Source organism: Zalophus californianus, chromosome 10 (genome assembly GCF_009762305.2).
Source record: "Zalophus californianus isolate mZalCal1 chromosome 10, mZalCal1.pri.v2, whole genome shotgun sequence".
In the NCBI taxonomy this organism is placed as follows: Eukaryota; Metazoa; Chordata; class Mammalia; order Carnivora; family Otariidae; genus Zalophus; species Zalophus californianus.
This window is the reverse complement of record NC_045604.1, coordinates 81,676,454-81,690,428: the sequence shown is the minus strand read 5'-3', so window position 1 is coordinate 81,690,428 and position 13,975 is coordinate 81,676,454. Positions and strand designations below refer to the sequence as shown.

The 13,975-nt window shown below is 49.6% G+C and overlaps 1 protein-coding gene across 9 annotated transcripts in view; it reads left to right on the top strand.

Annotated features, from left to right (window-relative positions):
• MARF1 (meiosis regulator and mRNA stability factor 1) overlaps positions 1-13,760 on the top strand; it is a 41,634-nt gene extending 27,874 nt beyond the window's left edge. For 8 of the 9 annotated variants that reach the window (XM_027611368.2, XM_027611367.2, XM_027611365.2 and 5 more), the window contains 7 exons: positions 355-582; positions 3,942-4,172; positions 6,308-6,520; positions 7,757-7,817; positions 7,905-8,030; positions 9,412-9,582; positions 11,125-13,760. In XM_027611368.2, the coding sequence (XP_027467169.1) occupies positions 355-582; positions 3,942-4,172; positions 6,308-6,520; positions 7,757-7,817; positions 7,905-8,030; positions 9,412-9,582; positions 11,125-11,369 (1,275 nt within the window). In that variant the 3' untranslated portion in view covers positions 11,370-13,760. Of the gene's footprint in view, positions 1-354; positions 583-3,941; positions 4,173-6,307; positions 6,521-7,756; positions 7,818-7,904; positions 8,031-9,411; positions 9,583-11,124 lie in introns of those variants that run through there. The other variant, XM_027611370.2, reaches the window with a different exon arrangement.
• The last annotated feature ends 215 nt before the right edge of the window (positions 13,761-13,975 follow it).

Sequence of the window (13,975 nt, the reverse complement as noted above, 5' to 3'; positions counted from 1 at the left end):
CTCTTAGGTTGGCTGTGGGGATGAGTATATGAGGTGATGCGAATGCTTAGCTGTTAAGCCACTGTGAAGTTGAACCAGATTTCTGTTGTTAATTTTATTAGCATTACTATTTTTGACCCCTAAAGTGCTTTTAAAATTTTTCTTGTATGTGATAAAATACACATCACCTAGTTAACCCTTTTTTAAGTGTGCATTTCAGTAGTATTAAAATCTTGCAAAACTGAAGCTCTATATCTATGAAAGAACACCAGAGTGCTTCTTAGTTACTAAGTGTATACGTTTATATGCCGTTGAATTCCATGACCAATCCCAACTTGTTCACTCTCGCCTTCCTCCTCCTGTGTGTTTTCCAAGGTATTGGAATGTGGGGAAGAAAAGATCCTCACTTTGACGGAGGTGGAACGATTCAAAGCTTTGGCTGCCCAGTTTGTCAAACTCCTTAGGTCCCAAAAAGATAACTGCCTTATGATGACAGATCTGCTTACAGAATATGCTAAAACTTTTGGTTACACATTTCGTCTCCAAGACTACGATGTCAGTTCAATTTCGGCTTTAACACAGAAACTCTGCCATGTGGTAAAGGTGAGCAGATTTTTATTTTCATGGATGAAAACATGGCGGCAGCATCTTCCCCGGGGTGTTTACCTAAGCTTAGCATTTCCTCGTTCACCCCTGGCACTAGTCACCGCTTCACAGCACGTGCTTCGTACGCCATTAATACGTTACTAGGTAGCAGGAGATGACTCTGGTTTGGCAGGTAAGAGTTCTGCACTTGCTCTTCTGTGTTTCTTAGAGGCCTTGCCACAGTCACGTCCCTTTGAGCCGATGAGGTTTCTGTTTTATCCGAGGGTGTTTCTTCTCAGGAGTATCCGTCTAAGCGGACTGTGGTCTCTGAAGTTGTGGGGAGACTGTAATCACAGACCTCTTGCCCCTCCCAGATTCTGACAGACTTGAGTAGATTTAGGAGCTTGCTAGGCTCACAGCTGTCTTCGTTGCTGTTAATAGGAGGTCGGGGAGGCTAACTTCCTCTTCCCGCCCTGGGCTGAGCTGACCCTCCCTGTCCCAGGTAGAGCAGCTGGACCGTTTCAAGCTGCCTCCTGCACGGGACCAAGAAAACTCACTATAAGGAGGGAGAAGTGAAAGGGAAAATGTACGAAGTGGGGGCAGCCCCAGTTACAGATCTGGAAGGAATCCAGTTATGTACTGTCCGGTTAAAGGGACATGAACCTCCACAGAAGACTGAGAAGGAGCTGCCGGAGAGCAGGAAGGACACTAGGAGTGTGGCACACTCCCGGTGCTGCCTCCTGGGAGGACGGGTGAAGGCAGGGACTAGCGTGACCTGCAGGCCTAGCTAAGTGGGGGGGGGGGGGGGCTTAGGGTTGCTAGCCAAGACGGCGTCAGCACCAGTGTGTGGGGACCAAAGAAAGGCACATGGAGTGGGTTGAGGCAGGAGGAGTGGGACACGACAGTGGTGACCGGTCATGCAGACAGCTTTTCGGCTTGTGTGCTTGTGAGGGAGGAGAGAGCGTGGTGAGAGGAGACTGCAGGACGGAGTGGGCCAGTGCGCTTTCTGGCAGCTGCTTTGCTCCCAGTGGAGAGACTTGAGCATATGTGAGAGCCACAGGGAAGGATCTGCTTGAGGAAGAGAAGATAAATACCCAAAGACGAGACAGGGTGGCAGGGTGGGGATCCTGAGGAGGCAGTCCTGGGAATTGGTGTTCAGCGGAAGGAGGCACAGCCCTGATATTAGTACTGTGACCAAAGGGAGGGAGTGTAGGGTGGAGGCAGTAAGTTTGATGTTCCTCCCTGGGAAGAGGAGGGAGGTACCTGAAAGAGACAGGATTCACGATTGAAGTGGCCACCGTGGTGCGTGGGACCTGCTGGGGACCTCAGGCAGGGGTGCTGGGAGTCGGGGGAGCTCCGCAGGGAGATGGCGGGGCCCGTGGCACTACTGTGGGGACGCTCAGTGGTGCGGGGCTGCTTTGGTGCAGGCGCAGGGGAAGCAGACAGTGGGCTGAAGGTGGGAGTTTGCCAGATGGTGCAAAGAAAAGACATAGGGACAAGGGAGCTTCCAGAATATGACCAGAAAGGCAATGAATTAATGGCCCATCAGCGCCAAGGTGGATGAAAGAGGAACGTGTAATGAAGGGAGAGGACTTGAATTGGGATGACATGGGAGTCCGTGCAGGTGAAGCTGGAGAAGGGGTTAAGAAGAGCTGATTGTTGGAATCTCTTTCCGGTTTCCCACCCCAGCGTCTTACCCCAGGCTTCCTTTCTCGTGCGGCCTGCGTGGGAGGTTTGCGTGAGCTACGTGGGAAGTGGGCGGTAGCCAGTAATCGCAAGTGTGACCTGGGAATGGGAGTCTGCAGTGGAATTGAGTAGGAGAGGATGTGCCTGGAGATGGGGTGGATGAGGAACAGAAAGGCCACGGGGTGGGATAGGCCCCCTGGATGCTCGGTCACCCAGCGTGCGAAGGCAGTGGTGGACTCCAGTGGATTGCAGGTCTAAGCCGTGACCAGAGATTTTGATGAGCGAGGGTGAGTGAGTGGGGAGTTGGGGCATCAGCAGTCAGCATGGGGAGGGATCAGGGGGGCTCTGGTGTGCTGCCCTGCCTTCTACAGCCTCTCCCGGGAGCCTCTGGGAAATGCTGATGCCCGGACTTCACTCCTGCCTCCGAGGTTCTGGTGTAATCAGTCCCAGTGCGCTCTGAGCGTTGGCATTTTTTGTAAGCTCCCCAGTTGGTTCAGTTGTGTAGCATGGGTTCAGAATCAGGAGCTTTCTCTAAGCATCAAAAGAGCAGGTTTTTGTTTTTTTCTCCTTGAAAGGCTGGAGTTGTAGCAGTGGTCTGGGCATCTGAGAATATGGCTCGGATTCCCCAAGGCTTGAATCTGTTGATTGATTAAACCCTGCGTCTGCAGAGGAAACCTGTCCTTGAAATCTCCACAAATCTGTAACCATGATAAGTGGGGTGGGGGGCCTACGCACTAACCTCCTGCCTTGGCTCTGGGTGAGCGTCCAAACCAGGGACACACTGGGATTGTGATGGTTTCTCAAGTGCTATTCACCTCTCTCTGCCTCTGAGAACCCAGAGCCCCAGGGAATACGAGCCTGTGATTACCCAGCCCTTACTGAGGCACTGAGACCTGTGGTCTTGGCTGGGAAACCAGACAGGGGGCAGTTCTGTATCAGTAAACTTGGTTCGCGTACCAGCACCTAAGCACGCGCATACTGAAGCTCTGCCTGTTTTAAGTCCAGTGACGGCTCAGTTCACGGACTTGTTCCTCTGCCCAAGGCCTGCAGCTCTTGGTTAGCACATGCCTGTTTCTTCACATGCTCTTTGGTCTCCCATTGCTAACCTGTGTCTTTTCCAGAAGGTCCCCCTTCCAGTGCACTTCATCACTCCAACCCTGTATCTCCTCGAGAAGCAAGGGAGAAAAATGTAGTCAAATAGGAAAATACCCACTTGCTGGCTAGTGATGATGGACTAGAGGAGTGCGGGTGCCTTTAGTCAGAGTGGGCCTTCAGTCTAGTCTGGGACACAAAGGTGGGGTGAGTCAGTCTGCAGAGCACCCTGTAGACTGTCACCTGCAGTCCACACTACCCCCTTGAGCACAGAAACCTTCAGTTCGGGGTCTTGGGCCCCTGGATGTCGGCTCGCCAGTCTTCCCTCCTTCCATAGGGGAGTGGAATGAGTGCCCTAAGAGAGGGCTGGTATCGATGGCTGTCTGCTTGTGGACCAGCAGAAAGGGAGGGTACAGTTCCCACTCTGGTGTCCCACAGCAGCCGGAAACAAACTCACGCACTCACTTACGGGTACGAGAAGGAAGTAGAGGTTTTCCCTCTATTGGTCTCCCTAGCCCGAAGGATAGTAGCTGAGCCAGGTGGCCGTGCCCAGTGTGCCGCTCTCGAGCTGGGAAACTCTGGGACTCTTGTTCCCCCAGATTGCTGACATGGAGTCGGGCAAACAGATTCAGCTGATCAACCGCAAGTCCCTGCGCGCCCTCACTGCCCAGCTACTGGTGTTGCTGATGTCTTGGGAAGGAGCCTCCCACCTTTCTGTCGATGAGCTCAAGAGACATTATGAAACTACCCACAGTGCTCCCCTCAACCCCTGTGAATATGGATTCATGACCTTGACTGAACTTCTGAAGAGTCTGCCCTACTTAGTGGAGGTACGAGTGCTAACGGTTCTGTAGAGCCATCTTACTGAGATCTGCTGAACTGTTCCTGGGCACCTGATGGTCTGGGTTAGAGGATGTAGAGCGGGAAAGGACCAGTCGGTCATTTTGTACTTGAACAAACCAAGTCAGAGCAGGGTTACAGGCACCTTGCCCAAATGAGTGCCCAGCTAAGAGGGAAGCCGCGGCCTCCTGAGTCCTGAGCTGGGGTGTTTTTGTGCTACGCCAGGCTGCAGTTGACTACTGTTAGCGCTTTCTGACAAGATGGATGGTGTGGGGGCAGGGAGGGGGGCTGTCATCAGTCAGACACTGATCAGAAAGGAAGGCTGGTCACCTGAGTAGTCTTTTAAGAATAGCACTTAAAAAGAATCATAGGAGAATATTACGGATGTAAATAAGCCCCCCTCCCCCGGCCAAGTTATCAAAATTGACCCAAGAAGTTAAAAATTAGACCAGTTGGGGTGCCTGGGTGGCTCAGTCAGTTAAGCATCTGCCTTTGGCTTAGGTCATGATCTCAGGGTCCTGGGATCAAGTCCTGCATCGAGCTCCTTGCTCAGTGGGGAGCCTGCTTCTCTCTCCCCCTCTACCTGCCGTTCCAACTGCTTGTGGTCTCTCTCTGTCAAATAAATAAATAAAATCTTTTTTAAAAAAATTAGACCAGTTACCACAAGAGAGGCTGTAAGATCATTGAAATTTTAACCAGTGAAAAAGATACCAGGACCAGATAGGTTGTTAACAGTTGGATTTTTAACTAACTTTAAAGAATTACTCCCAACTTCCTAAAAACCATTCTAGGCCGTATTAAAAACAAAACAAAAAGACAACAAAAACAAAAAACCTCACCACTTGATTTTATGAAGCCAAAGCAACTTTAACACCAAAAACCTAACTAATACAGTCCCCCAAGAGACAGTGATTGTAAATAGGGTATTAACCAGTAAAGTCCAGCAAGGTGGAAAAAGAGTGCTATCCCATTGTTACCATATAACCATGTGATTGATAATTAAATAAATCAGAGATATGGACAGAAGCTCTCTCCTTGGCCAAATTCGGGCCAGGCTCTTGGGAGCCGCCTTCTACACTAGACTGCAACCTTGGATGTCTTGGTAATTTTCCATCCACCAATACCCCCTCCCTCCTTAGCTATAAATCTTCACTTTTCTTCGTTGTATTCAGAATGGAGCCCAATTCTGCACTGAGGTTCTTTCCTTTTATTGCGGTAGTTCTTGAATAAAAACGATTTTTCCCACTCCAACTACTGTCCAGCTCTGGTTTGTCCTCACAATATCACATCCAACATTTTCAGAGCTCTGTTAATTATCTTTTATGTGAACAGTGGTTCTAGGTAGCGTAAACGGATCCCAGACAAAAGGCTTTCTGTGGCCAGCTCAGAGTGGGAAATATCCCTTCCCTTGGAGATTGTCAGTGCACATTAAAGACTCTGGAAAGGTTTATGGTAAAGAAATTTGTTTACTTGACAACAGAAGAACTTTGGGGTTTCTTCCCTTAAAGAAGATTAATGTCATCCTGCAGCACAGAGTTCCTTGGATCCCCACTTTGGGCGAGGGGGTTCGTTGGCCTCAGTCCCCGCTGTCTGATGCAGTCCTCTCACTGGGAATTTGTCTCCCCTCCTCACTGCCTCCTTTTGTTTGAGACCCCATATCTGCCAGTTTCCTTCCTTTCTGACAATGCTATTTCCCCAGACCTCTGCCATCTTAGATGCACAGATAGAATTGAAGTTTGCTCTAAGGTAGCACTTTCTGTGAGGAGATCCTTGAATTACAGCCCCCTCCTCCCAAGCTTAGTGCCCATTTTCAACTTGACTTGGTGCCTTTTCACTCTCAGCTGAAGGCCCAGACTCCCTGGAGGGGGGCGGGGCAAGGCCAGTCACTCTGGAAGTTTCTTTTTTTCTTTTTTAAGATTTTATTTGTTAGCGCGTGTGCACAAGCAGGGGGAGGGGCAGAGGCAGAGGGAGAAGCAGGCTCCCCGCTGAGCAGGGAGCCAGACATGGAGCTTGATCCCAGGACCCTGGGATCATGACCCAAGCCAAAGGCAGACACCTAACCAACCGAGTCGCCCGGGCGTCCCACTCTGGAAGTCTCTAATGCTGCGTTTTTCTCTTGAACCAGGTTTTCACTAATGATAAAACAGAGGAATGTGTGAGGCTCACGAACCTGTATTTGTTTGCCAAGAACGTGCGGTCTTTACTTCATACTTACCACTACCAGCAGCTTTTTCTCCATGAGTTTTCCGTGGCCTATACCAAGTATGTCGGAGAAACACTGCAACCCAAGACCTATGGCTACAGTAGCGTGGAAGAGCTCTTGGGAGCAATCCCTCAGGTGGGTATTCTCGGAGCTTCTTGGAGAGTGTCTTCCTGGAGAGCCCCAGGCTCACTCTCCTGAACACAGTCATGAAATGCTGCCAGGCTAATGAAATGGCAGGCACTTTGAAAAACGTACTGTTGGCATTAAAGGAATGATTCTAGCGTTGATTGTGCAAGTCTTTATTAAATCCGTATATGCCAGGTGAGTAAGTTGCAGCCCCTTCCTCAGAAAGGTGTCAGGTGATGGACAGGGCACCTGGCAGGTGACAAGGCAGTGTGGTCCGCGCAGCCCTCCATGGGTACCCTGAGGAGGGTCATGGGCAGGGCCCATGCCCAGGCTCGGGGTTTGTTCCAGAGCCGAGATGTCAGGGATTTATAGACGTGAACCATGTGATGAAGAGGGGACAGTCTGGGCAGAGGAGATTGCATAAGCAGATGCAAAGCAGTGACAAGTAGCATGGAACATTGAGGGCATTAAAAACCAGGCCGGGGCCTACCAGTGCAATGAGAGCTCACGTACAGAGGGCCTTGCTCCTCCGGGTGAGCAGAAGGACCTGGAGGAGAGAAGTGGGGAGCCTCAGGTTTGTGTGTGAAAAGCACCGGGTCACTGCTGTGTCCAGAGTAGCAGGGGGGTAGGAGGGAGCTTGGCGAGGACCCTTGCCATGGCTGGAGCCCAGGTGAGAGTGGTAACGGGACCGAACCCTCTTGAAAGTAATGCAAGAGGCAGTGAAGGACCCAGGGAGGCTGAGATTGGGACTCAGTGCAGATGCATGTGGCGGAGTTCTGGGAGCCAGGGGCCTCCGCTCCCACTCTTGCTTGGCTGAGGAGTTGAAGAGAGGACTCTGTTTCAGGATTAGGACCAGGAGCTTAGTTTGAGGGGTCTGGAAGGTCCCCATTAGTTCTCTTAGGGTATATTTAGTTTCTGGAGAAAATGGGAAGGACTCTTGTGTGAGAACTGTCTCCTTCAACAGACCAGAACTGGTGTTAGGGAGATGGTGTTTCTGAGAGCCCTAAAGAATATTTTTAAAGCTGAGTCTCACCATTTTTAGACTACACGTCTTCTTGTAAGGGGCGTGTCTCTGCCAGCTTCTATTACTTTAAAAGCTAAAGAAAGTATAGAAAAATTTTCCTTGGCATTAATTTCTAACTTCTAATATATTTAGGTCAGTGCAACAGGTCCCATTCTTCCTGGATTTAGGGTTTAATTCCCCTGCTTTTCCACTGCTTAACCAGTAGTATGTCTTGTGTGCAGGTGGTCTGGATAAAAGGACATGGTCATAAGAGAATTGTAGTGTTAAAAAATGACATGAAAAGTAAGTAAGCACCCGTCCCCTCCCTGCTTCAGAAATCCCGGTTCTCTCACTGACTTTTCCTTCTGACGGCTGCTCTTGGTCCTCCAGGTCGTTTGAGTTCACTCGGGCTCGCCCCCACCCATCCTGAAAACCAGCCCTCGGCCACAGAGTGCTTCCCGGAGGTGCCCAAGTCTCGCACAGCCGTGGAACCCGAACTTGGAGCAGGCAGCGATGGTAAGCGAGGCACAAGACAGCCAAGCTTGCGAAATTCTCGAAGAACTGGCGGGGGTGTGGGCTGGGAGTGGGTGGGGGCAAGGACCACAGTGGGCCGCCTTCATGTATTCTCCAAAGCAGTCTGGTGTTCGGTTGGTAACAGAAAAATGAGCCTGCATTTCAGAGCATTTTATGGTTCCTGGTTCAGGTTCTTGAAGGATGTTGACACCCCTGTAATGACAATATGTCAGCCCAGTTCAGACTTCAGAGGAAAAAGTTTTTCTGACATTTGTTAAGCAGTATTTTAAGACTATTGCAATAGGGTCAACTCTGCCGCACCCGGGGAGGGAGATGGAAGTCAACTGAGTACAAGGATGAACGGGGATGTTTTCGTCAAGGAGCAGAGCGAGGGGAGAGGTGGGGGGGCACATCACCCAGGGGAAGACATCAGAGGTGGAGGAATGAGGGCCTTGGTCAGAGAGCAGGGGTGGGGAGTTCTGGAAGAACTGACTTCCCAAGATGCCTAAGACTGGGCTTGGTAAGGACCGGACAGACATGGAAGGCCAAGGTCAAGGCCTAGTGGAGAAGAGGACACAAAAGGGCCAGGTTCAAGCTGGATCGAGAGAGTCTTTGTCACAGGGCCTGCCTGGGAAAGACTTGGTAATAATGCATAAATAATACACAAAACAACATGGATCCACTCAGATTTTATGTGGAGCCTCCTTTTTAGATAGAAATCGACTGACTTGAGCTCTGTAGCAATTGTAACTTTATTGAAAGACTTTTGAATCCATTGTTGCATATGAGACTTTTATCTTTGTACGACTCTGTAAGTCACTAATTGGAAGTGTTACTGTGGCCTGTATGTGGAGGGCACATTTCACATTTTATAAAGCATGGGAATGGAGCTCCCCGCCCTCAGCTGTCAGCACAGCCTGCAGGGAAGTTACCTCCCATCTCCGAATGAGGGACCCAAGTTCCAGGAGGTTAAAGAGCTTAACCAGGATCATTTAGTGAGGGAGTGATAGAACTGGGGCCCATGTCTTAGGATTCAGAGCTTTTACTCATTTTAACTACTTTATACCCCTTCTAAGGACTTATTTCCTCTCTTTGGATGCTGATTGTGGAACCTTTTTTTTTTTTTTTTTTTTTTTTTGGCTTCTGCCCCTTGGGGCATTGCTGTTCCTGAGAACACAAATCAGGAGATCCTGGCTTGTGGCATTTCATTTACCAAAGAGTGATCCAGACCTTTCTGTTAATGGCTTTGTTGTTGTTGTTAACCTTGCGTTCTTGAGTACTTCCTGGCCTTTTTCATCTTGAAGGCTGAGACAGAAAGCCTCAGGCACAGACTTGTGATAGACTGCTGTCCTGAGTCAAGCCCCGGCCTGCCTTCTCTGTCCAGGGCCCCACCAGACAGAGCAGGAGCTTCTGCGCCTGACCAACGACTCCCCTGTGGACCTTCTGTGTGCACCCGTCCCTTCGTGCCTGCCGTCCCCTCAGCTGAGACCAGATCCTGTCATCCTCCAATCTGCTGATCTCATTCAGTTTGAGGAACACCCTCAAGAGCCTTCTGGTAGGATGCACTGTGTGGTTGCGGGGATTTTCTCTGGGTTAAAAAATTAAAGCACAATGCCAGTAAGGGAAAAGTTTGACGGAGGTGGGGAGAAGCTATATTTTCAGGCACAAGTATACCTGCGCCGATTATTCACGACCCTCTCTTCAGTCAGTTTTCCTGCAAAGCTGGGTTCACAGCCCGGGGTGGCTTGGGGAGCCTCCAGCCCGGGAACAACAGTGGGTCTGGAAGGATGACTCAGCTGGGCCGTGAAGCCCACGGACGCATGTGTGGAGGGCTTCCCGGGCTTGTGTTGCCTGCCTGCGTAAAGGTGCAGCAGCTCGCGGGCATACCCGGTGTCCCGCGTGCGTGCACGGCAGCTCTGGTCCGGCCTAGAGGTGAATGATGGCTCTAGGTCGGGGCCTCGTGAGGGATATGAGCGGGGGAGGGAGGGCCGTCTGTGACTTGAGCTCTGGGCCCTGCACAGGGAGCTGAGGAGGGACTGGAAGCTAGCTGCGGCGAGCACCGATCTGGTGCTGGCCCCGAACTTGGGCTCCCAGACACGCTCACACCTCATCCCCACCGCAGCCCTGCAGGGCGGGCGACGGAGGGCGCGGCTTGGCCTGCCACCAGAGACCACGCTGGCCCCAGGCTGCCGGACTGGAAGTGGCCGAGCTGAGATTTGAACCCCAGGCCCCTTGTCTTGCTGTATCACCTGACTTCCGGAGAGGTGGCCCATCTGCTCTGTCGAGGCACCTTCCCTGTCGCCTTCGTCTGCCACAAGGGTTTTTCTCCACTCTGCTTACTGTTTCCAGGGGGAAGCCAGGGACAGCCTCGTGTTGCCCAGTGAAAGAACTGAGGCTGTTTATCGGGAGAGTAGGAGGTAGGGAAACCTTCTGCCACTGGAAGATGTAACGTGTGACAGAAGCAGGAGTGTACCCCTCTGGGAGGCACGGCGGGAGCCGGCGGGAGCCGGATAGCAGTGCGCCCGTAGGGTTGCAGCTTTGGTGCATTTCGTCTGCAGCAGGCCCAGTACTCGGGGCTCGGCCAGAGAAAGAGCAGCCTGTAAACACTGAAGGAAAAATGGCTGTGTTTCACTGCCTCTGTGCACTTCTCTCCCTGTCTCTGCCCGCCTTAGATCCACGCAGGGCACAGCCCTCCGTGAGCGGAACGCGCCGGGGCTTCCGGACACTGAGGCCCCTCCTCGTGGGAAAGTCTTTAGGTCCCATGAGGCTCATGGGTCTTTAACGACCTGACACAGTGAATGGGCAGAGAATCAAACTGGGGAAAAAATGCTTCTGCACCGTTGCCCATTGAGTTATAACCCAAAGTGAAGCTTTCTAAAACTTTGTAATCCCAGGGAGAGAGAGCTGAGGCGCCATTTATTTATAAATATCTGACTCACGTGACGTGTTGGCCACATAGCTGATATGTAAATTGCAGCATGGGCGTGATGTTTGGTGGGTGATTTTTAAAAATATTTTTTGAGATGATAACAAGGGAGAAACCCCACACGTCTTACAGGTCCTAGAACTGAATGTGTTTGCTTTTTGGTGTTTACAGAAATTATGATTTTAAACCAAGAAGAGAACATTGAAATTCCAGTACCAGTAAAGAACAACAGCCCAGCCTCGGACTCCAGCTTCTCTGGCATCTCAGCAGCTGTCCCAGTGCCTCCCTGCCCCTCCTCAGAAACCTCAGAGTCACTGCCCAGCAAGGACCCCGTGGAAAGCCCAGCCAAAAAGCAACCCAAAAATAGAGTAAAATTGGCAGCCAATTTTTCCTTTGCACCTATAACCAAGCTTTGACTCGCGTTTTGAACATAGAATTAGGATGGGGAAACACTGTCTGATTCTGCACACAAAAGTGGGTTCGAAAAACACAGCCTTTTCTGTTTGAATGCAAACCCCCTAGAAGCCAGTTCATCTTCAGATGTATCCCATAATGTTTGGTTTCTTTTACATTGAACACAGCTTTAGAGCTGAAGTGTTTCTTTCTTTTGCTCCTCCCCTAATTATTTGGAAAAAACAAACCAAAACAACAACAACAAAAACCCAAAAACTTCCTGGCATTTGTTAAGGAATCCTTAATATATCTTACCAAATTTTTCTTAATTATTCTAAAGTGTAATGGTGTTCTGTAAGGAGAAAGCAGTGAGACCTCAGCTAGAAGGGAGTGGTTTTACTGCCATTAAAGCCACATCCGTGGTAGAATCTTACATGTAGCATAAGATAGCCTCTCAGCCTTTGCTTACTGATGTCTCCAGACAGTACAAATCAAGTGCATGGTGTGTGATACCGCAGAGCCGGCTCCGCGTCCCTGCGCGTTCCCACATGGAAGCGGAAGGGCGGGCGAGGTGGGGAGAATGTATTTTCCGGTTGGATATGAAGCTTCCTGGCTTCCATGTGACTTGTAAGCGTGCCTTGTTTGTTCTATTGAACTATGTCTGTAGTTGACAGATGTGGCTTCATCACAAATTTTTTTAACACTGTTTCCGCTTCAGGGTGCCATGTAGGAGCTTTCTAGAAAGTTGAGGATGTTTTAAGCTTCCCTTTTATGTTACGTTCCAGTGTGATATGGATTAGGTTAAGGAAAAGGAGATGGTCTTGGTGTCATGAATTTAAAGTCAGCATTTGAATTCCAGCACACAGTATTGTGTGTCGAACGGCAATGTTGGGAAGAGAGTCTGATTTTCTAAAATATGCATGAAATGCATAAATTACAAATCAGAGCTGAGGGGCGAGGTGCTTTAACAGGAGCAATACCGATACTCTTTCCACTAGGAAGAGACAGAAATTCAATCTCTACGTGTGAAGGCCAAGGTTGATCATCTTAACCTTGTATTTGTAATTTTAAAACCTGGTTTGGGTAGCTGGGAAGCTTTATGTGTGAGTGTGTGTGTGGCGGGGGGGGGGGCTCAGTGTCTTTTAATAGTGTCTGCTTTTACTGTTATTTCTCGCTGTTGGAAGCATGTTTGGTTTTTTTGTGGTGTCTGATGTTGGCATTTGGGAAAAGCCAGCCTTTGAGGGAGCACTGCCCTGTGGAATGACCTTCGCCTCGAGGTGGCGGAGGCATCCAGTGACGGGTGGTCTCTCACCCCTCTTGGAGAAACCTGACATTTACAATGGGTTGTATTTGTTGGGCAAAAAGGCGGATTCGTTCATAGAGCAGAAAGAACCTGTTGGCATAAGGTCTTCCACTACTGAGATGGTTTCTTTTGGGGGAAATGTTTATATTTTGTAATTTCTAGAAAGCCAGAAAATGGGCTCTGATTTCATAGCCAGCATTTTGATAAAATGCCACAAAACAAGGGCTCCAGAGAGATTTTTACAAGTCGGGTTTTTGTTCCCCAAAATCTTTAAAATGAAGCCATTGGTTCCCAGTTCTCCACACATGGCCCCAGTCGAGATGGAACAACCCTGGAAAAGCTTGCAAGCAGTATGGCCCTCTGCGAAGCCTCTCCAAATGAAGGCATTTCTCCTACAGACATAGTACGGCAGGAAGTCAAATGCAGATGTCCAATTTTTTTTTTTTTTTAAGAAGCTTTTAACCAGTGTGAGAAAGTTGGTGTCGAGAACCTCAGTTGCCTTATTCTGAGACTTAAGGCTGAGTTTGCACTCTTGGACTTTAGTTTTGCTCACCTAGGGCAGGATTGACTTTAAAAACGTCAGAGGTACCATTACAAGTCACGAGGAACAGTCTCAGAGCAGTTTCTTTGGGCAACCATCAAAGAAGAGCCTGCAGGTGTGCACTGTCGTGGGAGTATGGTCAAACCCAACCGTTCGCTGGAGTCGCCAGCCAGTGTGGGATGCGTGTGTGACTCTAACCGTCGCTGTTGGAAGATGAGAGAATAAATACAGCGTGAGCTTGTTGTGTCCCTGATGTACTCCACAACGGCCAGTCTGATTGCTATCTATTTTTTTATCCAGAGGCTTAATGAAATGATGTATGAGAATTAAGACAAAGAAATTATTTCTGGGTGGTAAGATTTACCAGATTAGATATATCTGTTTAAAGAAAAAGAAAAAAAGTTCACCACAACCCCCTTTCCCATCTTGCACTGTTTCGGATCGGGCTTGGGGGAAGAGATGTTTTTCTTAACTGTCTACTTTGTTTGAACACTTTTTTTGTGGTTCAAGTGCTGTTTTGTGTGTTGGGACCAAACAGTTGTCAATAAACTTTACAAAGCAAGCATCTAATTTGAGTCTTCCAAGTGCTGTGTTATTTGTCTGAGGGGAGGGGTGAGAAGCCAGTCCAGTCCTCTCCTCTTTTCACGTTGGGTTCCCCCAACTTCTCACCCCTTCTGAAAATCCAGTTGTTGGGGAGAGTGAAGTAATCTGACATTCTCGGGGGCCCTTCTCACTTAGCCTGCAGCCCCAGCCGGTGTCTCTCTGTACTGCCTGCCCCCCTCATG